The 22,350-nt window shown below is 39.8% G+C and overlaps 1 protein-coding gene across 1 annotated transcript in view; it reads right to left on the bottom strand.

The window, feature by feature from the left end:
• The window catches only part of NALCN (sodium leak channel, non-selective), a 1,129,711-nt gene that overhangs the window by 522,274 nt on the left and 585,087 nt on the right, over positions 1–22,350 (bottom strand). Inside the window, exon 16 of the mRNA XM_033948885.1 lies at positions 21,221–21,357. Coding sequence (XP_033804776.1) covers positions 21,221–21,357 — 137 coding nt within the window. The remainder of the gene's footprint in view (positions 1–21,220; positions 21,358–22,350) is intronic.

Genomic DNA, 22,350 nt, shown 5'->3' with positions numbered 1-22,350 from the left:
CTTGGTGCTTAAAAATAGGCAGTTCTTTATGGAATTGCCCTCTACATTGCTAGGATAGCACCATCTAGCTTTTGGAGTAAAGCCAGATTTAGGTGTTATGGTTATAAAATATCTGCTTTGCTCTGAGTTAATGTGAATTATTATTAATAAAGCTGCAAATATGAATTATCTAATATAATAAAACAGTAAGCCGCGCATGCGCACTTCCTATGCATGCGCCGGTTTTCCGTGAGCTGTAGCGACCCATAGGAAGTGTGCATGCGCGGCTTATGGTCTGGCCTGTTCCCTGCCGTATTGCATTTTTTAGTTGAAAGATGCAGCGGTGGCTACTCTCACGATCCCCGCCTGCGTTGGACTTCCGACGCAGGTGGGGATCATGAGAGGAGCTACCGCCACGTGTTTCAACTAAAAAAAAAAATACGGCAAGGTGAGCAGGCCAGACCAGACCGGCAAAAGTCAGAGGTGGAAGCCTAATAGCCCCGGCGGCTGTCGGCGGCGGCTGTCAGCAGCTGCAGGCCGCCGCGGCTAAGCACGGAGCACGGAGCCACCATGGACCCCAGCGCTGGACATCCTGCTCTCCTGTAGGCTCCTCTCAGGAGCCGCACCAGCGTTGGAGAAGGCTTCTGACGCTGGCGGGGATCGAGAGGAGCCGAGGTGACACCTCAAGGGGCGGGAAGGGAAGCGCCGAAAAAAAATTCCAGCCGACTGTAACCGTGTCACCAAATAACAGCCTCCCTGTGAAAAAGAATACTCACGCTGCAGTAGCTGCTGGCTTTCCCTTCAGCTCGGCTCCCCACTTACAAAAGGAGCCTACAGCGAGCCCTGCCCCAGCTGCCTCCGAAAGTAAGGGACACTTGGCAGATTCTTTCCCTTGCACCGACATTGAAGAAAATGTATTCGCAGCCCTAGCAACCGACGTAAGCAAAACTAACTGCCGATTTAGAAGGTTGTTTTTTTACAGCAGTTTGCTGGGCAGGAAAAAATACTTGCGGTTTGTTTTGGGTGAAGGGTGTGTGCTGGGGAAGCTGTGAACTATGGTGCATTGATTAGATAAAGGCCAGGGGTGGGTGTGCTGGGGAAGGGGCCCAGGGAACAATCTTGCTTTCCATTGTGGGGGAGGGATGTGATTTCTTGGCTACAAGAAATTAACTTGCTTTGCTTTAGGGGTAGGGGTGTGATTGGTTGGGGACAGGTAGTATCTTGGACAGGGAAAGCAGGGAAGGGAAAAGTACTACTGGACAGGGGGGAGTTAAAAGTAAGGGACAAAGGTTACTGCTGGACAGGGGGGGGCAGAAAAAGGAAGAGAGGCCTCCTGCTGGACAGGGGGAGCAGGAAAGAGGTGCTGCTGGACAGGGGGGGAGTTAAATCAAAGGGAGAAGGGCTGCTGCTGGATAAGGGGACCAGTGAAGGGGTGGTGGTGGACACAGGGGAAGAAAAAGGAAGGGAGAATGGACAGGGGGAGCAGGCAAGGGGTGGTGGTGGACAGCCGAGAAAAAAGAAAGACAGAAAGAAAGAAATACAGAAACAGGCTAAGGAGAGAGAGAGAAATAAATAAATACAGACACACACACATATTCTAGCACCCGTTAATGTAACGGGCTTAAAGACTAGTTATTAATAAAGATGCAGCTCAGCTTTCCACTATCTGTAGTTGATGAGGAGGAACATTTTTGATTCAGTCTAAATCTGAGTTTAGATGTTATGTGGAACATGCTGAAAAATCCAGTAGCAAATATGATCATTTTTAAAAAAGGAAAACATTTATATTTTTGCTTTGAAAATGACTATTTTCCAGATGTGCTTGTCCTCAGTGTGTTTATCTTTTTGAACCATTCTAAAAAAAAAAAAAAAGTCCAAAAGAAGATCGCACAAAACAAGCTACTGGGATATAGAAGGGACCAGGATTTTTAGTATACTAGCCTCACAGACAACCCAGCAAAGCAGTGGGGCACCCTAAGGGGCATTTTAGTGAACCTCACATAAAGGTCCAAGGTTCACATCTCACCATAACCCCTTTATATTGTATGATGAGCCTCCAAAATCTACTCCAAACCTACTGGACCCAACTGTACACCACACCACTAGCCCTTATGCCTGCAGATATCGCCTTTATGTAGGTATAGTGGGATTTGGGTGGATTTTAGAAGGCTCAAATAGTCCACCATAAGTATAGTAGTTAGAGTGGATATGGGCTTGAGTCCCTATCACTATAGTTAACTACACCGCCCACTAGGCTACTCCAGGAACCTGCTTGCTGCTGTACTTGGACTAGCCATAACATCTGAAGCTGTCATACAGAAAGGTATGTACTGTTTCATTCACATCTTTGGAGGGTGAGAGGGGGGTCAGTGACCACTGTGTGTGTGTGTGGGGGGGGGGGGGTGTCATACCTTCAACCCTCCAATTGTCATCTGGTCGGTTTGGGTACCTTTTTGGCACTTATTCATTGTTAAAACTGGTCTAGCCCCAAATGTCCAAACTGTGCCCTGGACATTGTGACAAATCAGCTGCTAATAAACGATTTGTCCCTAATAAAAGGGATAGGAATATCTTGCCGTTATGCAGAAGAGCTGACCAGATCAGCAAGCTAGAACCTGATATCGTTGACTACCACCAGTGCAGCGAGTGAGTCAGTACATGACTTGCAGGAAGACTTTGTTTAGCCTAGAGCTTTTGCCAATCCAGTTAAAGGGTTAAATCCCAGAGTGCACTCTGCTCCTGTAAGACAGAGACAGAAAAACACTGTTCCTGAGAAACACACACAGCTGAGGAGAGAGAGCAGTCCCATCCCCCTATCAAGGCTGAGGGGGTGGGGCTATAAGCTCCATAAAGAGCAGAGAGTGAGGGAACAGGGGGAAAAGCAGGCAGGGCAGCAGCCGTGCAAGCAGCAACCAGAGCCCTTACCCCAGCCAGACAGCAACAGCAGCAATGGAGATTGGGAGATGGAAGAAAGCTCTTCCTTTCCAGTGGAGCAGCAGCTTGAACTCATGGAGTTTGTGAATACTCCAGTCAGGGCAACAGAGCCAAGAACTTATACTGAGGCCATGGACATAAGTTGCTGTAAAAGTGAGTTGGGAGGATTTTGAAGCTGCCAGTGTTTGTGCTAATGTGGGTTTTGAAGTTTGTGTTTGAAAATTGCTGCTGTGGAGTGTTTCAATTAAAACCAGCAATGGAACTTGGAGGCTGTTTAAACTGCATAAGAGAAAAGCCCTGAAGTATATTTTTCCTGTGATTGCACTGCATTACGTTCTGAGCTGAACCAGCTGAGAAGTGGTTGGCTTGGCAACAGCTGAAGAAAGGCTATTTGTTTAGAATGGCACAGTTTTTACTGAAGTGCTCTGAGCTCTGGGGATAGTAATCCTTCTCTGAGGTCTGTGGGAGAATTTAGGACATGCTAAATGCAAAACTGTTTGTGACAATTTCTTATGCTGCTTGTGGGAAGAACTCCATTTTGAAACCTTTTCTGTGGGACTTACAAAGTTACTTAATTAACCTGTACACAAGGCTGTTCTGGTGAAGAGGACTATAACTTAAGCTTAAAGTCCAGGAACCAGCACTTGAACTTTCTATTATTCTGACTTTTACTGAGAGCCTGTGTTTATTGGCTATTGTTCTTTTGTGCTTCTCATTTTTTTTCTGGAAAGTATTTTGAAGTATTTTTGCATTGGCAAGATAGTGGTAAGCTTTAACCACAATCTGGCTTTTGGCCAGAATAAAAGCTGGAAACCTGCTTTGTTGTCCGAGTCTTTATTCTCTTAGAAGGAAAGGGAATCCTCACCTACAGCCCTATTGCGGGCAACAGACAACAGACTTTAAATCTGAAGAGTTCCCTAAGTTAGTGGGGACAACGCAGGTCAGTATTCGTTAGTCACAGGGCACGCTGTGCAATCCAGGAGAACGGGCTATAACAACATTATCTAAAATGTTTGATTATTGCAGAAAAATGCCCAAATCTTAAGCCTGCATTAGTCCCACCCAATCCACCCCTCCTACATGCCCCCTTGAGATTTAGATGCACTGCAAATGAATAGCATAGAAATCTGTATACAAAATGGGTTTTAAAAATAGCAAATTGGAAGGGTTTGGCAAGAAAAATGCCATCTGCCCCTTATGCCACTTTTTAGACAATTTTCTTTTTTGAAGATGAGCCCCATATGCTACTAGGATGAGTGTTGGTGAGAATAAGTGGCAGTTATCCTGAAGAGTATGAATTCCTGGCTTGGAAACTGACATACAGGCCATTTAAGCCAATGCATTACACAAGACTGTATAACCTTTTGGCAGTTCATCCATCAATTCTCCTTTCATGTTTATTTTCTACATTTTGAGCTTTGTTAAAAAGTAATAATAATGTTTAATGTCACTTACAAATGGACAATATGATCAGTAAATTTGCCAGTTTAAAGCAACCAAATGCTTATAGAATTCAAAATGAAATATGCTTGTCTCTGATTTTAAAAGCATTCCAAAAGTACAAATATCTGTTCAAATTACAGGGTTTGATGCCAGTTTTAAAGTATTTGATGCTTAGAATATTGCCGATATTTTATTTTTGTGCTTTTATTTCAAAGCCTAAGCTATTCCCCTATTAAATACAACACAATGCTAGAATTATATGCACATTTTATTTAAAATAACTGCTTTTATAACAAATTATTTGATGTGTCAGTTTGCATAACTAATGAATTCATTTCAAATCTTGTCTTGCCCCTGGCTAGAAATAGCCTCATTTACAACTATATGACAGAGATTGTCCTATTTTCAAAGGTCTTTTACTGCTCAGTTCTCTGCCCACGGCAAACATCTTTTGATAGAGGTACTGAAATAGTTCAATAAGAGGTAAATCAAAATAAATCAAAACACCAACATCAAGACTGGCAACTTAAAATTAATACTAAAGAGTAAACATTAACTTTTGAAAACAATACAGTGATAGTAATAATGCTTACCCAATGTGTGGCATTAACCTATTGTAAATTGTTGTAGTATGCACTCACCCACATTATTTAATGTTTATCTTTCATCGTTAGGCTTGTGTTTGAGTAACCTGGATATAAGATTGTTCAGTTATGCTGACGACATCACAATTGTCATGTCCTGTAACTCGGTTCTGTCCCAGATTACCACCCAAATTGAGACTGTAATGGAAAGGATGAATTCTTGGATGCAGCAATTTAAACTCAATTCTGATGAAACAAAGGTTTTTTTGTAGCGTCACCTAGTAAAATTTCCCATGAACTCTCCATTAATATAAATTCAACATCGTACGTAATTCACCAAAAGATTAAAATATTAGGAATCGTTTTGGATCAACATCTTACTATGAAAACTCAGATAGATGTAGTGGTATGTAAAAGTTACTTTACTTACCTAACAGCGAGTTTTAATGTCTTTAAATAAGCTGCCCCATTTTAGCTGCACCCACTGCAAAGATTTATAAAACCCATGTATATGCCAAGGCCAATACATGGGGAAATACGGTATGGGGGTGGGGTCTGGGGTGGAGTTTGGGCAGAGATGGGCAGGGTCTGGCCCATGACTTAGCCCAGTGTTCTTCAACTACCGGTCTGCAGACCAGTGCCGGTCCACAAAATAATTATTCTATTTCCGCCGGTCCATAGGTGTAAAAAAATTTATAATCTTATTAACAACACATAATAGTTAACCACAAAATTAAACTACACAAAGCACACTGTATGCTTCTCAACAGTCATTCCTACCAGAAGACAGATAACCCCTATGCAAATACGGGACCAAAAACTAAAAGTACTAATATATACAAACAAACCCTAAGATGCAAGTCTCTACATGCAGTACAACTCCAGAGAAAAAGAAACAAATGCATTTCTTCCTGAACAGTGCAAAATACAGACAGCAGATGTAAATTCTCAAAACTGACACAATTCAATCACTAAATTCAAAAATAAAATAATTCCCCCTATCTTTTTCTCCCTCCCTCCATGCTGTGCCTTATCTTCTAGGCTGCTCCTGCCTGGCCATTTTATACCAACCCCGATGTTATCTTCGGGCCGGCTCCCTCTTCCTTATTGACACAGTGCACAAAGCCATAGACAGTGGCTCCTCGTGCGTCCTATGCCTCATCTGGAAGCCTTCCCTCTGGTTCTGGTCCATGCCTGGTTAGAATTGCAGTGTTATGAAACCATAGAACTTTGGTTTTGTCTGTGTTTAGTTTGAGTTTGTTGGATGTGGCCCAGGTCTATATTTTGTCTATTCCATTTGATATTATCAGCATTGTATCGTTAAGAGTCACATTTAATTGGGATGAGTAGAATGTCATCTGCATATGAAAATATGCATTCATTGTTGTTGAATTTGATATGGCCTTGTGAGCTCATAAAGAGATTATAGAGGATCGATGATATGCCACAGAACGCTTGCCAGTTTTTAAAAAATGCTTCATCTGCCAGGGTATGTATTGGGTCCTCCCAGAGCTCATCGAAAAACTCCCAGATTGGTTGTGGCTTGAATGGCAACTCATGTCTCCTTTGTCATGTGCTCAGTATCAAAATGCCTAGTTACAGTAAAGATAACAGAATATTAGCTGATACATGGAAAACATTGCGTTATGTAAGTAATTTAACAACAATTCCAATTCACAAATCTACAAATCAATCTATATGGCTGAACTCCAAGATTCAAATTGGTGGAGAAAAGCTCGCCTGGAAGCATTGGATGATAGCAGGAATACGTTTATTAGATGATGTTATCACTAATGGTAAAATGCTTGAATTTTCACAGTTGCAACATAAATATGGTCTTAATAAATCAGAATGTTTTTAGATGGTTGCAACTGAAACAGGCCATTCAGGCGGGGTTCCCTAAATGGAAAAACCTTAGTAATCATTTTAGTATGGAGTTCTTATGCTTTCAGGCAGACATCTTAGGTCACCAGGCTGCCCAGTGGTATAAATTGCTGACTGGATTTATTAACAAGAAACTAAACACTGGTCTGAGAGACATTTGGAGTATTGAGATTAAGCACCAAATTACTGCGTCTCAATGGCCACAAATTTGGACTTAGAGGATGAGATGTACAGTGTCGGCATCTATGAGACAAACTTGTTTTTTTCTGTTACATAGAGCATTATGGACCCTGTTCGATTACAAAAATTGGATAGCTCTAAGTCTAATAAATGTTGGCACTGTCATCTCGAAGCAGGGACTTTAGATCATTTGTTATTCTATTGTCCATTTATTATGAGCAAAAATTCAGATTTCTACAAATAATAACAAATTATTACTTATAATGACTGGGGTTGCCATTCAACAATTACGTACAATTGGAAAAATTGGAGTAGATTAAATTATAATTTCTGGTGGAATTCCTTATGTCATGTTTATAAAATGGAAAGATTTATTTGCAATACAGCGCGGTTTTTTCAGGAAATTTCAGGATGTGTGGGAGCCATTTACAAAGTATTGTACCGATTAGATGACATTTTATTTTATTTTTTCCTTAAATTTACAAGTTTGATTGTGAGGGGGGAGGGGAGGGTAAATTTATTGTTACATATTGTATAAGGTATTGATTATATGATAAGAAAGGGTGGGAAGGGTGGGAGATAAGAGCATATTATTTGTACCATTGATGATTATTAAGTATTATATTTATTGTTAATTTGTTTGGATATATTGTTACACTTATTGTAAATTTGAAAATGAATAAAGAATTTAAAAAAAAAAGAAAAGAAAATGCTTCATCTTTGTAGACATGATATTGTCTGTTTTGTAGGAAGTCTTTGAACCAGTTCAGGACAGTTCCTACAATGCCTATTTCATTGAATTTGGCTAGTAATAGTTTGTGGTCGATCGAGTCGAAAGTGACAGATATGTCAAATTGAAGGAGGATTTCCTGGTGGTCAGTGCTAAAGTATTGCTTGATTTTGGTGGTTAATGTCAATAAACGGACCTATGTGCTATGATATGGGTGGAATCCAAATTGAGTGGGACTGTGGCAAGAGTGTACTTCAATGTAGATGAGAGTTGTTTGCAGACGTGTTTGAAGAAGTTTGGTTAGTATTGGGATTTCAGCTATGGGTCTGTAATTTGAGGGGCTTGAGAGGTCTATGTTCTAGGCTTTGGGAATCAGCATGAGGGCAATTTGCCCCATTTGAGATGATAGTTGGCCATGATGAAGAAGATTGTTTAAGAGTTTTGTTAGCCATTCTATGATGTGGTCAGGGGCTTCTGCAAGTAGGCAATTGGTGCATTGGTCAAGTATACTGCTGCAAATGGACAGTTTTTTCAAGAAAGTTGTAGTGGTTGTTTGGGATAAAGCCTGGAAGGTGCTCCAGATTTGGTTTGCTGGGTTCGATTCCGGAGGTGTATGATTTGGTTGGAGAGATATAAGGGTAGTGATGGTAGCTTTTCTGATTTCTGAAAATCTTATTTTTAAAATCTTATTTTGGAAGAAGTCTGCTAAAATCTGTGCATTAGGTTGAGAGTCAATGTCTAAAACCAGGGGGAGGTGGGGGGAGGGGGGAGTCATGGTAAGTATTAGACAAAATAACTTTTTGATGTAAAAGTTATTGCTCTCAATTTTGAGAGTGTAATGGGGGGGGGGGGGTTGGCCTCAGCAACTCAGCAATTTGGAATTTATATTTGTTTATAGCTGAATACCACGATAATTTCTATTCTGGGAGAGTGCTCTTTTGTCATTGTCTTTCTAGTCTTCTACAAGACTTATTTTCTGCTTTTAGGTCAACACAAAGGAATCCAATGAAAACTGCAGTATCACCAGCCAAAGCAAAAACAAAAGGCTTTTGTTTTACTAGTTTTGCGTCGCACACACTAAGTGGAGAAAGATACCATACAGATGGCTGTTTTATATCTTTTATTGCGGTTTACTTTATACCTTAGCAACCATGGACCTCTGAGGAAGGAGTGTTTTCTGAAACACGGACTGTGTCAGGTCCCTTTGTTTGTTATAAGCTGCTTTTAGGTCATCCATGAACCAAAGTGAGGACTTGGTTGAGTTTTGGCTTTTGTGATGCAATGGTGCAATAGAGTTGAGGGTTTACTCTAATGTGTTGTTCCAGCTGTTGAGTGAAGCTATGAGGCTGGTTGATTTCAGAGGCTTTGTTCCAGAATACATTGGTGTTAATCTTGCCTCTTGTAGGAAGCTGAAGGATACTAAGTAGTGGCCAGACCAAGGTTACATAGAAACATAGAAGATGACGGCAGAAAAGGGCTACAGCCCATCAAAGTCTGCCCACTCTGCTTACCCACCCCCTGTCTATGCCCTAATGACCCAATTTCCTTATCTTGACCCTCATAGGGATCCCACATGGGTATCCCATTTATTCTTAAAGTCTGGCACGCTGTCTGCCTCGATCACCTGCACTGGAAGCTTGTTCCAATGATCAACCACTCTCTCTGTGAAGAAATACTTTCTGGTGTCGCCATGAAATTTTCCGCCCCTGAGTTTGAGCGGGTGCCCTCTTGTGGCCGAGGGTCCCTTGAGAAAGAAAATATCATCTACCACTTCGACACGTCCCGTGAGGTACTTAAATGTTTCGATCATGTCTCCCCTCTCCCTACGTTCCTCGAGAGTGTAGAGCTGCAATTTGTTCAGTCTCTCTTCGTACGAGAGACCCTTGAGCCCCGAGATCATCCTGGTGGCCGTCCGCTGAACCGATTCAATTCTGCGCACATCTTTACTGTAATGTGGTCTCCAGAATTGCACACAGTACTCCAGATGAGGTCTCACCATGGCCCTGTACAACGGTATTATGACTGGCTGACGAAACTTCTATTGATACAACCCAATATCTGCCTTGCCTTAGATGAAGCCTTCTCCACTTGATTGGCAGTTTTCATGTCTGCACTGATGATTACTCTTAAATCTCGTTCTGCTGAAGTCCTAGTTAAAGTTTCTCCGTTCAAGAAGTACGTCCTGCATGGATTTCCGCTTCCGAGGTGCATGACCTTACATTTCTTAGCATTGAAGCCTAGCTGCCAGGATGAGGACCAACTTTCCAATGTAAGCAGGTCCTGCGCCATATAATTCTGTAAACTGCATTCACTTACTATATTACATAGTTTGGCGTCATCGGCGAATAGTGTTATTTTACCTTGAAGCCCTTGAGTCAGATCCCCTATGAATATGTTGAAAAGGAGTGGACCCAGGACCGAGCCCTGTGGCACTCCACTGGTCACCTCCGATGTTTTAGAGAGGGTACCATTAACCACCACCCTCTGAAGTCTGCCACTCAGCCAATCATTGACCCATGCAGTTAGTGTCTCTCCTAACCCCATCGATTCCATCTTGCTTAGCAGCCTGCGGTGTGGGACACTGTCAAAAGCTTTACTGAAGTCCAGGTACACAACATCCAAAGACTCTCCCAAGTCCAACTTTCTTGTTACCCAGTCAAAGAAGCTGATGAGATTGGATTGGCAGGATCTACCCTTGGTGAATCCATGCTGACTGGGATCCCGAAGATTCCCTTCATTCAAGATCGTGTCCAATTTGCTTTTAATTAGTGTTTCCATGAGTTTGCACACTATTGATGTGAGACTCACCGGTCTATAATTCGCAGCCTCTGCCCTGCAACCCTTTTTATGCAGAGGAACAACATTAGCTAATTTCCAGTCCAGAGGAACTTTCCCCTTACTTAGGGAGAGATTGAATAGCTCAGCCAACGGTTTCGCCAGGACATCGCTCAATTCTCTGAGCACTCTTGGGTGCAAATTGTCTGGTCCCATGGCTTTGTTCACCTTGAGTCTTGCCAGTTCACTGTAAACTTCACCTGGTGTGAACTCAAAATTCTGAAACGGGTCTTCTGTGCTTTGTGTTGCCTTCAACTGCGGACCGTGTCCCGGTGCCTCACAGGTGAAGACTGAGCAGAAGTATTCAATCAGTAGTTCGGCTTTATCGGAATCTGCTTCCACGAAACTTCCGTCTGGTCTTCTAAGGCGTACTATCCCGCCTGTGTTCCTTTTTCTGTCACTAATATACCTGAAGAAGGATTTGTCCGCCTTTTTAATGTTTTTTGCCAGAATTTCTTCCACTCGAAGTTTTGCCTCCCTAACTGCCATTTTGACTGCTGTAGACCTGGTCCTATATTCTACTTTTGCCTCTCTTTTCTCCGTGCGCTTGTAGGAGAGAAACGCTTTTTTTCTTCTCCTTAATGAGGTGCGAGATCTCCGTGGTGAACCATTGGGGCTTATTGTTTCTTTGTCGTTTATTTACTGATTTTATGAAGCGGCTAGTTGCTTCATGTATGGTTGATTTCAGTGTTAACCACTTAGCTTCTACATCATCGGTCTCCGCTTGGTCCTGCAGTGTCTGATGGACAAAATCTCCCATGCGTGCGAAGTCTGTGCCCCGGAAATTGAGTACCTTTGTTTTCATGTTTGATCTAGGGAAGCCTTTCCTAAGGTTGAACCATACTATGTTGTGGTCGCTGGAGGCTAGCGTATCTCCTACTGAGACCTCTGAGACGCTTTCCCCGTTGGTGAGTACCAGGTCAAGGATCGGCTGGGCCCTAGTGGGCTCCGTTACCATTTGTTTGAGACGTGCTCCCTTTATGGAGGTTAAGAGCCTCCTGCTACCACTGGTTGTCGCTGAAAATGAGTTCCAGTCTGCATCAGGCATATTGAAGTCCCCTAGCAGTACAGCTTCTCCTCGTAGAGTGATATTCTCTATGTCTTCAATTAATTCTGCGTCCATGTCTTCCAGTTGTCTTGGGGGTCTGTATACCACACCTAGATACAGGCATTTTTCTCTGCCTCTTGCCAGGATTACCCAGAGGGACTCCCCGGTGTACTTGACATCTGTGATCCTGGTGGTTTTGATGTCCTTTTTAATGTATAGAGCAACCCCCCTCTCCTAACCTACCCTCTCTGTCCTGACGAAGTAGATTGTAGCCCGGTATAGCCATATCCCACCCATGTGAGTCCGTGAACCAAGTTTCAGATATTGCCACCACATCTAGGTCGGCATTCCTTATTTCAGCCTCCAATTCTAGAATTTTGTTACCTAAACTGTGTGCATTGACATACATGGCCCTCCATATATTGTGTTTGCTAAGTCCCTGTGAGGCGTATCCTACCCGAGTCGGTGTGACTCCTAAAGAACTGTTTGAAATGTGGGTACTTACCTTGGACATGGAAGCTTAGGTAGTTTCTGCTATAAGCATAGGGGGGTCTGAAGATTTGAAGTCCAGAGTGTGACCTTTCATATGTGTAGGTCCTGATGATTTCAGGTCTAGTTGGCTGGGTGTCAGGTCAAAAGTGCGTCGGGACAAAGGCGCGCCCAGACAATTGAGCGCAGCGCACTTTTGTATTTCGCGCCGTTGTCTATGAACCATGGTGGGTAGAAAAACTTCTCAGCCTAACCCTTTGACTGCTGATGATTTGGCTTCATTTTATAAAGATAAAATTTTGACCACTAAGACTTCCTTCTCAGGACTAAAACTTGACGATCTTTTATTGGCTTCGCTAATACAGTAGATATCCTTGCTGACCACTCTTGGTGCATCTTTGAAACTGTAACAGTATCTCAAGTTAAGAAATTGTGTGATAAACTGAGAAAATGTAGGTATATACTGGATCCTTTTCCCTCTTACAGTTTTGAAGGTATCTCTCCTCAAGCAATTACATGGCTGACTGCTTTACTAAATCACTCTCTTGAAAAGGGATAGTTTTCATCTGAAATTGGACATATAATTTTAACACCGTTTTTGAAGGGTATTGATTTAGTGATTCCAACACATTTTCGCTCGATTGCCAATATACCCTTACTTAACAAAGTTCATGGAAATGATTGTTTCCAGTCAACTTTCCAATTATTTGGAAAAATTTGCCATACTTCTTTCATTTCAACATGGTTTTCATTCTAACAAACTCTTTTATTATCGTTATTTTTAAGAATTCAAAATTTACAATTACAAAATAAATGTGCAATATTGTTACAATTTGACCTGTCTGTGGCGTTCGATGTAGTTCATCATGATATCCAACTACATTTGCTAAGTTTTAGAATGGTTTGTTAAACTCTTATCACTACAGTCTTAATTGGTAAATGTTAAGTAAAACATCTGCCCTTTGGAAGTCCACCTGTGGCGTTCCACAGGGCTCTTCATTGTCTACACTATCGTTTAATATTTATATGACTCTCTTGAAGAATCTTAGTTTATCAGCAACATAAATTTTATTTACATATGCTGATGATATTTTCATTCTTCTTGAAGTAGACTCTGGTTTAAATAATTTAACAGCAAATATTGATCACTGTGTCTCTAAACTTCAAGCATTGGCATTGTCTATTCAAATGAAACTTAATGCTTCTAAAACAAAATTGTAATGGATAGGCCTGAAATCAGAACAACTTCCTCGTTCTGTTACTTTGAACTCCAGTATATCTTTGCCAATTCTCTTCTAAGATTTTGGGTATTATTTTGGACTCCTTTCTTTCATTTCAAGATCAGATAAACCATTTAGTGAAGAAATGTTTTTTCAGCCTATGAATATTGACAAAAGTTAGATCCTTATTTCATTTGCAACATCCAATTTAATTGTAGCTGGAGACTTCAATGCTGTAATTGATCCAATAATTCTACCAAGAGTGTGAACTCTCCCCCCCCCCTGCAATCCGCTAAGAAGATCGACTGTCAGCTCCGGGCGGCTTTCCCGCAGAGGAGAGAATCCTGCATTCACCGTGGGCCTCATCTGGGGCAGCATCCTTGGAGCGGCTGGGGCACAGGCAGTGTGTCTGGGAGGGAATGCATAGATGGGAGAACATCTCAGGGGAGGAGACATAGGCATCCTGGGACTGTCGGCCAAGTCTCTTCCCTGAAGAAGCCCTTTCTGGAAACGTCAATCGCTCCTCCTAAACTTACTTGCTCCACTTCATCACTTCATCATGCTTCTATTCCTTTCTCTCCTCTCTTCTACCTTCCAAAGTATTTAGATCAATGCTGTCTTGTTAAAATGTTTATTTTATTTTTATTTTTCCTCTAACTCTACTTTTCACTTCTCTATTACCCTCCAGGTACTTTAGTTAGATTGTGAGCCTTCGGGACAGTAAGGGAATTTTTCAAGTACCTTTCTTATTTCTAATCTTAATGTATATTTTCTGTAAACCGCTTAGAACCTAACGGATGTAGCGGTATATAAGAAATAAATTACATTACATTACATAAACAACCAAGTAGAAAATTAAAATCATTAGGTTTAGATAATTTTGTGTATAATTGTGGATTAAAAAATATATGGCGGATTTTTCATTTTAATGCTGGAGAATTTACGTTTTGTTCCCAAGTTCATAAATCATTTTCAAGAATTATTTTTTTGTTTCGGATCATGTAATTCAACAGGTTACAAAAGCCAGCATAGATCTTATCATTTTGTCGGATCATGCTGGAATTTGGATTGATTATCAGTTCACTGAAGAAGATTCTAACAGACCTGTTTGGAGGTTCGATAATACACTGCTTGCTGATTCAAACTTTCTTGAAGAAATTCAAATAAAAATGAATGAGTATTTTCAATTCAATACCTCGGAGGAGATCTCTTTGGAAATTATATGGGATGCTTTCAAGGCAACTCTAAGAGGGCAAATTATTTCATATTCGGAGCATATTAGCAAATTACTTAGATTAGAATTTTCTAATTTAGAACAAATTATTTCTGCTTTAGAATCACAATTGGCTTTAAAATGGGAACAAGATACTTTGAATGCCCAGTTGAAAGCTAAATACCAGTATAATGAGATTTCCTCACAATTGGCTAGGAAAAATTTGTTTCGTCAGCAAGCAGTATATTACGGAAACTTGAATAAAGCGGGAAGAGTATTGGCTAATTATAAGCTAAAAAGAAAAAAGAAAAGATTGCGGCCATTAAAGAAGAAAAGAGTAAGATTTATACCCACATATCAGATGTTTTAAATCAATTTCTGGAATATTATAAAGCTTTATATTCTTCTGAGCGATATTCAAATACAGAAAATGAAGAGATTTTTTTAATTTAATTAATGGGCCAAAAATTCCAGAGCATATAAAAGAAAAGCTTGAGGCGCCTATATTATCTACAGAACTCCAGTCAGCATTGAAGTCTCTCAGAGCTGGGTCCGCTCTAATTAGTGATGGATTTACAGTGGAGTTTTTCAAATCTTTTCAAAATATACTGTTACCTCATCTTTTTCAATTATATCAATCACAACTGATGAAGGGTCAGATATCAGATACTAAGGAAGAAACGCTTACTATTGTTTTGCCAGAGATCCCATGTTGGTTTCAAACTATAGGCCAATTTCTTTAATGAATGTAGATGGAAAAATTCTGGCTAAACTATTGGCTCTGAGATTAGCTAAGGCTCTCCCTTATATAATTGGAATACACCAAACAGGTTTTGCAAATAACACTAGATTGGCACTTCATATGCTTAATTTAGCAAAAACTATAGAGGATACGACCTTCTTGGTATCCTTGGATGCAGAGAAAGCCTTTGATTGAGTAGAATGGACTTTTATGTACCAAGCAATGGATTGGTTTGGAATAGGATCCGGATTTATTCAAATGATTCAAACCTTGTATAGTTCCCCTTCAGCCAGATTATATATTAATAATGTATTCTCTGAGCGTTTTAGTTTAAAGAGGGGAGCTAGACAAGGATGACCCTTATCTCCTTTGCTTTTTGATATTGTTTTTGAACCCTTGTTGTTGGTCATTCAGCAGGCAAAGGAGATACAGGTAATTCCATATGCAGGTCGAGATAATAGTTTAGGCTTATGCAGATGATATTTTGCTTCATTTGAAAAATCCTGAATCAACCATCCCTCATTTACTGGAATTGATTGAGCATTTTGGTAAATTTTCTGGTTATAAGATAAATTGGAGTAAATCAGAGGTTCTTCCATTGAATGTCCATTGTGTAAAAGGTTTATTTGATCCATTCCCATTTCTTTGGAAGGAAGAGAGAATTAAATATTTGGGTATAATGATTCAAAAATCATTGGAAGATACAATGACAGTAAATGAAAAATCCCTATTGTTGAAGGTTAAAGAAATGTATGAGCATTGGAATCAATTACATATTTCTTGGTGGGGGAGAGTCCATACCATCAAAATGATGATCTTGCCTGTAGTTTGTTACCAAATGAGTATGTTACCAGTTTATTTTCAGAGTTCTTTTTATAAAAAACTAAATGGGATTCTTACAAAATTCCTTTGGTTTGGTAAAACTTCTAGAATAGCCTTGAAAAGGCATAATTGAAAGGGACATCTAAGTCCATTTACGTCCATCTCGTAAGTCGTCCAAAGTTAAAAAGAGCCCAAGACACATTTTCGAAAGATATGTCCAACTTTTTTTTACTTTCGAAAATCGTCTAATTATATGTGCCATCCAAGCCACTAAATCGTCCATCTTTATACCACATTTCCGTCCAAGTCCAAAATGCCTAGAACAAGCCCTGTTGGACGTGGGAGGGGTCTGCAAAGTGATGGACTGCACACCCAGACATGCCACCTAAATAGTGGGATACCTTACAGGCCACTGCTGTGAACTTCACAAAAAAGGTGCCATGGCTTCTCCTCACTACAGCTCCCTTATAGGTGACGGTGAGCCCCCCAAACCACCTCCAGAATTCCCCAGACCCACTTATCTACCACCCCAATAGCCCTTATGGCTGCAGGAGCCACTTATATACCAGTAAAAAAGGGTTTTGGGGGTGTATAGGGCAGTGCACATGTTTAAGAATCAATGCAGTGATTACAGGGGCTTATGGGCATGGGTCCTCCTCTCTATGGGTCCCTAACCCATCCCCAAGACAACTTAAGCTGCCTCTGGGCTAGACGACTAGGCTTTCCTATGCCAGGCGGCCAGGTGATGATGGTCTGGAGGCTGAAATTTAAAGTTGTGAATAAAATTGTTATGGGGGTTGGGGGTTGGTGATCACTGGGGTAGTGTGTGAGGGTCTGTGTTATGTGTTTGCAGTGCTTATCTGGTGAGTTTAGGTGGGTTTTTGTGACTTAGATCATGTTTTACATGGTCTAAGTCACAACATCCAAATTCCGTCGATCCTGAGCTGTATAACTTTCGGTTATACATTGTCACAAGCCCGATCCCAGTTCCGGTCTTGTGCCAGTAAAGAGCCCCAGAAATCGCCCGGTGAAATTAGGCAGGGCTGATCACTATGTGCCTGCAAGCCAGGAACTAGATCAGGAAGCGCAGGCTGTGTTTGAGTAGGGTTTAGCCCATAAACCTGTGAAAACAGGTATTACCTCCATTTTGGAAAGGGCTGGCCAAACAGGGTAGAAGGCAGACTCAGCAAAAAAAAGCCCTTCCTCCGAGTAGGGCTGGGTGTGGCACAGCAGCTTTGGAACAGTTAGAAAGCTGGCTGTCCCGGAGAGAGAAGGAGTCCAGGGAAGTTCCCATGTGGAAGGAACCTCCACCAGCCCAGGAATCCACGGATGTGGAAATGATAATCCCAGAGGCAGAGGAGCAAACACAGGAGAACCAGGTATTGGAAGACATGGAATGGAGTGCTCTTCCAGAGCTTGCTTTTCCAGAAGCCATGGAAGTGAGCTGATCTGACTGGGTGTTTGACTTGCAAAGTTGTTGGGTTTTTTTAATCTTTTTGTTTTGTGTTGGCGGGGACAATGCTGAAGGACAGTTAAGCAACATTGATAATGCATTTTTGGAGTGCTGTGAAAACCCTGAAGGTTGGGTGCCGGTTTACCTGACATCCAAGTAGTGTGTTTTATGAGTTATATTCTATTCTTTGCTTTGCCAAGGAGCTGAACTGTTAAATCCAATAACCTTCCGCTTCTTAATGCTTGGAGAGAAGGAGAAGCACGGCAACATTATACAGCTCTGAGTTTGTGTTTGGATTAAAGACTGCTTGGGACTCATTTGTACTTTGGGCTGTTATTACTACTACAAAGTAGGACTTACCTGGGACAGAAGTTAAGCACTTGAAGAATGAACCAGACCAGGCTGGTAAGGGCAATATTATTTTGGCTACATTATATATAGTTGCTGTTACTTTTGGACTTTTGTTTTTCCCTGCATTTTTGTTTTGCCCTATTTGGATGATCAATAAATGTTATTTCTTTCTTTTGATACTTACCTGAATTTTGTCATTCTGACTTTTGTACACAGAGTAAGGTACCCACAACAGGGCTTCCTCCTTCTAGGGGAAGCACGCCAGGGCGATATTGTAGGCGTGTGCCGGGCCCTGCTAGGCCCTAAGGGACGGCCACGCTACAACATGCTGTACAACTAAGTCTAAGCCGGCCCATGTCCCGCCCAACTCCCGCCCTCGACACGCCTCCCGAAATGCCCCTTTTAGCTTTGGACGTTGAGCGGCACTTTGAAGGCCTAGGTCGTTTAGAAATACATCCAAAACCCGTTTTTATTTTCGGCGCTTGGACGTTTTTGAGAAATGTTCGTCTAAGTGCTGACTTAGGCCAGTTTTTCTCTTTCGATTATGAGCCCCTTAGTATCTTTGCAAAAATCTCAATCGGCGGAAGGGGTAAATTTTCTAAATTTTTATAGATATCATCAAGCTTTTATTTTACGTCAAGGTTATGTATTGGATCCTTCCTGAACTCATGGATAATCTACCGGATTGGTTGATTCTGGAAAGTCATCTTATGGCCCCACTTCATCTCAGCCATATATTGAGTATCAAGCTTCCTACAATATATAAGGACAATATTATTTTTCGTTTAACTTGGGTGACGTTAAAATTTATAGATGCCTTAACTCCTATTCCGATACAGCAAACCAATTGTCAATCCCTATGGTTGAACTCCATGATACAAATTGGCGAGTCTAAAATCCTCTGGAAACATTGGTTGTAGGCAGGCATTTGTACTCTAAATGATGTAATTTTGAATGGGAAAATTGTAAATATATTACAGTTATAACAATCATTTGGCATTAAAGTCTCAAGGTTATAAATGGTTGCAGTTGAAGCAGGCCATTCAGAAGGGGTTCCCTGACTGGCACAACTTTAAAAAACAGTACAGCTTGCCGGGTCTATGTTTCCAGACAGATTTTCAAGGGCATCAGGCTGCTAACTGGTATAAATTAATATCTGAATATTTGGCGAAAAAACCTAAAACAAGTTTAAGAGACATTTGGAGTATAGAAACAAAGCAGCATATTTCTGCTATGCAATGGCCACGGATTTGGACTTAGAGAATGAGATGTACAGCGTCAGCATCTATGAGACAAACTTGGTTCTTTTTGTTATATAGAATTTTTTGGACACCTATTCGTTTCCAAAAGTTGGATAGTTTAAAATCTAATAGATGCTGGCACTGTCATCTTGATATAGGGACAACTTTTATTCTATTGTCCGTTGATACTCAATTTTTGGAAATCAATTTAGGGCAAAATTAATAGGGTATTAGGGATCTCTATTCCATTGTCTTATGACATGGTTTTATTTGGGACATTATTGAAACCTAAGAGTCCAATTGATACACATATTCTAAGCATATTATGACAGGGGTGGCCATGCAGTTAATAACTAGAAATTGGAAGAATTGGAATAGGTTGGACTTTTCTTTTTGGCGGGAAACACTTTATCTGTATTATAGATATGAAAGAATGATAGCGGAATAATCTGGAAATAATAAAAGGTTCAAAGAGATTTGGAGTCCATTGGAGGAATTTGTCAAACTGCAGAATGATTGAATCCTTAATTCCTAGATTTTCTTAGATTTCTACACACATCCAGGTAGGGATGAAGGGAAAGGGGGGAGGAGGGAATAGGGTAATTTGTTTCATTGTTTGTAAGAATACAAGTGCTGCTATTCAATATATCTGAATGTATATTTGCACTTTTTATAAGTTTTGAAAATCAATAAATAATTTTTTTAAAAATAAAAATTTCTCAATAGTAGTACAGTCAATTATATTGGCACAATTGGATTATTGCAACTCGGTTTATTTAAGCCTGAGTAAGAAGAATTTGCAGCAGCTTCAACTCATACAAAATACTGCAGCTAAATTAATCTTTGGGAAGAGAAAATTTGATCATGTGTCTCCATTATTGAGATAACTTCATTGGCTCCTGGTTTATTACAGAATGCAGTTTAAATGTGAATGTGTAGTTTTCAAACTTCTATATGGCATATTTCTTTCTTTGGTTACATTGTCTCTGAATAGTAATCAATTCTCTGACTCAAAAAACATACATACTGTAGGTATAAACTCTCTTTTCCTTCCTTTAAGGGCATAAAATCTGTTGGAAAGTTGAGTTGGTCTTTTTCTTTCAGATTGACCAAAATTTGGAATGGTATCCCTTTCTCTATTAGAACAATACACTCTTTCCAATTATTTCACAAATTATTATTTCAACAATATTTAGACCTTCAATCTAGGTTACCAAAATATTCCTTTTCTTCATTATTTCTCTGCTTTTTTTAAAAAAAATTTGGCTAGGTCTTTAATGTGAGTTGTTTTTTAAATTTTTTTTATGATTCTTTTGTTTCATAGCTATTTTATTAACTGAGTCAAGCTCCTTTTAGGTGATGACACAGTATACAAATCCAAGTTTTAGATTAGATTAAATACTTGACTTTCCCTTTTTTAAAAATGTGGAATTAAGGACTCCTTTTACAAAGCCATGGTAGTGGCTGCGGAAATCACTTCGACACCCATAGGGATTTAATGGTAGTCGGAGCATTTGCCGTGTGGCAGCCTCTACCATGGATTTGTAAAACAAGCGGGGGGGGGGGGAGGGCTAAATTATCACATTACTTCATCTTTATCCTGTGCTATGCTAAAATTGTCTTATATTCCACATTATCCTCAAAGGATTCAGTATGGATAACAACAAAGAGATCTCTAAAATTTAGAGAGAAAATACAATACTAAAAAATTTTATCCTATCTCAAAAAGCTGTACATCAAGAGGCCTGAGAGACCCATTTAAATACATTAGAGATTTACAAAAGAGATAATAAGATGCAGGCTGTTCAAAATCTGATTGATAATACTTTTTATATTTAACGCTTATCAATGATAGAGAGGATAACAAGCCTCTCCTAGTAAATCTCAATTCATTTTGATTTATTCTGGAATATGATATACTGGAATAAATATGGTATACATGTGTGAAAGCACACAGAAAATAATAATGGCAAACAGGGTTCATCAGCAGTAGCACCGACTTATACAAGCTCTTGTCAAATGTTTGTCAGTTGGATATTTATCAAACAGATGTAAGTAAAATATTGAACTACCTTATTTTGGGAACTGTGAAGTCAGATGGCAGTTTAGATATTTTCACCATTTGTGGCCGATTGGGAAATTTCTCAAAGATCCGTAGTCGTAGAGGTAATTTTTCCTTGGTATCTGCATTTGCTTCACTTTGTTTAAGCTACAAAAAGAAATGTAACAAGTTACAGAACTGTTTTTGTTGTAATCAATCAGCTGCACGAAACAGAAGATGGCAGTAAAGAACCACATAGGAAAAGCATGTTTAGAGTTAATTATATGGCAATGTGATGTGAAGATGGTTTTATGTTAAAAGTGAGTCATTTCCTAAGCCAATAAAAACAGGAAAGTATTCTGACTAATGTGTAATTACTTTTCAGATGTATACTGCAAAACCCTTTAGTTCCTACAAAATACATGGTTAAAAAACAGGATTTTTTCCATCAATTTAAATATGGAAATATTTTTTTCTCCAACTATCCATTTGCTAATTAGATATCAAATATTCTTTTATTGATGGGCAGATTGAAATACATAACTTAAAACTAATGCAGAACAAAGAAAAAAACACATATAGTAAAAACATTTCAATATATCACGTTTTTCATTGTTTCACTTATTTATCCATTTATGTATAACACAGAACTAACTACATTAAGAACTTTTTTTTTATTATTTATTTATTTATAAGATTTTACATTATTATCAAGCATAACTTGTACAGAAAGTATAATCAAGAAAATATAACATTTAGGTTAACTTCCAATCCTAATAATGGATCAAAGTATAAAGGAATAAGAAAACATTTCTTATCTTAATCACACACTAGTCCTCAATTTTGGATCCAAGGTTAACGAAAAGAGTAATTAAATTGAAGAATAATTTTACAAAGAAAATTACTGAATCTGTGCTGATGCAGAGCAAATTATCACTTAGGTACAGTTGGTATTCCACATTCAAGACGTTTTCGAGAAAGAAAAGCAATCAAATGAGCTGGTTCTACAAAAACATATTTAAAAGAATGATATCTGATGACACATTTACATGGATATCTAAGAAAGAAAAAAGCTCCAATCTGGGTCACATCTGGCTTCAACATTAGGAATTCCCTTCTTCTCTTCTGAGTCTCCCTAGAGACATCAGGAAATATTTGAAT

The sequence above is a fragment of the Geotrypetes seraphini genome, chromosome 6 (assembly GCF_902459505.1).
Source record: "Geotrypetes seraphini chromosome 6, aGeoSer1.1, whole genome shotgun sequence".
Lineage (NCBI taxonomy): Eukaryota > Metazoa > Chordata > Amphibia > Gymnophiona > Dermophiidae > Geotrypetes > Geotrypetes seraphini.
The sequence above is the reverse complement of the archived record's forward strand: the minus strand, read 5'-3'. Positions and strand labels throughout refer to the sequence as shown.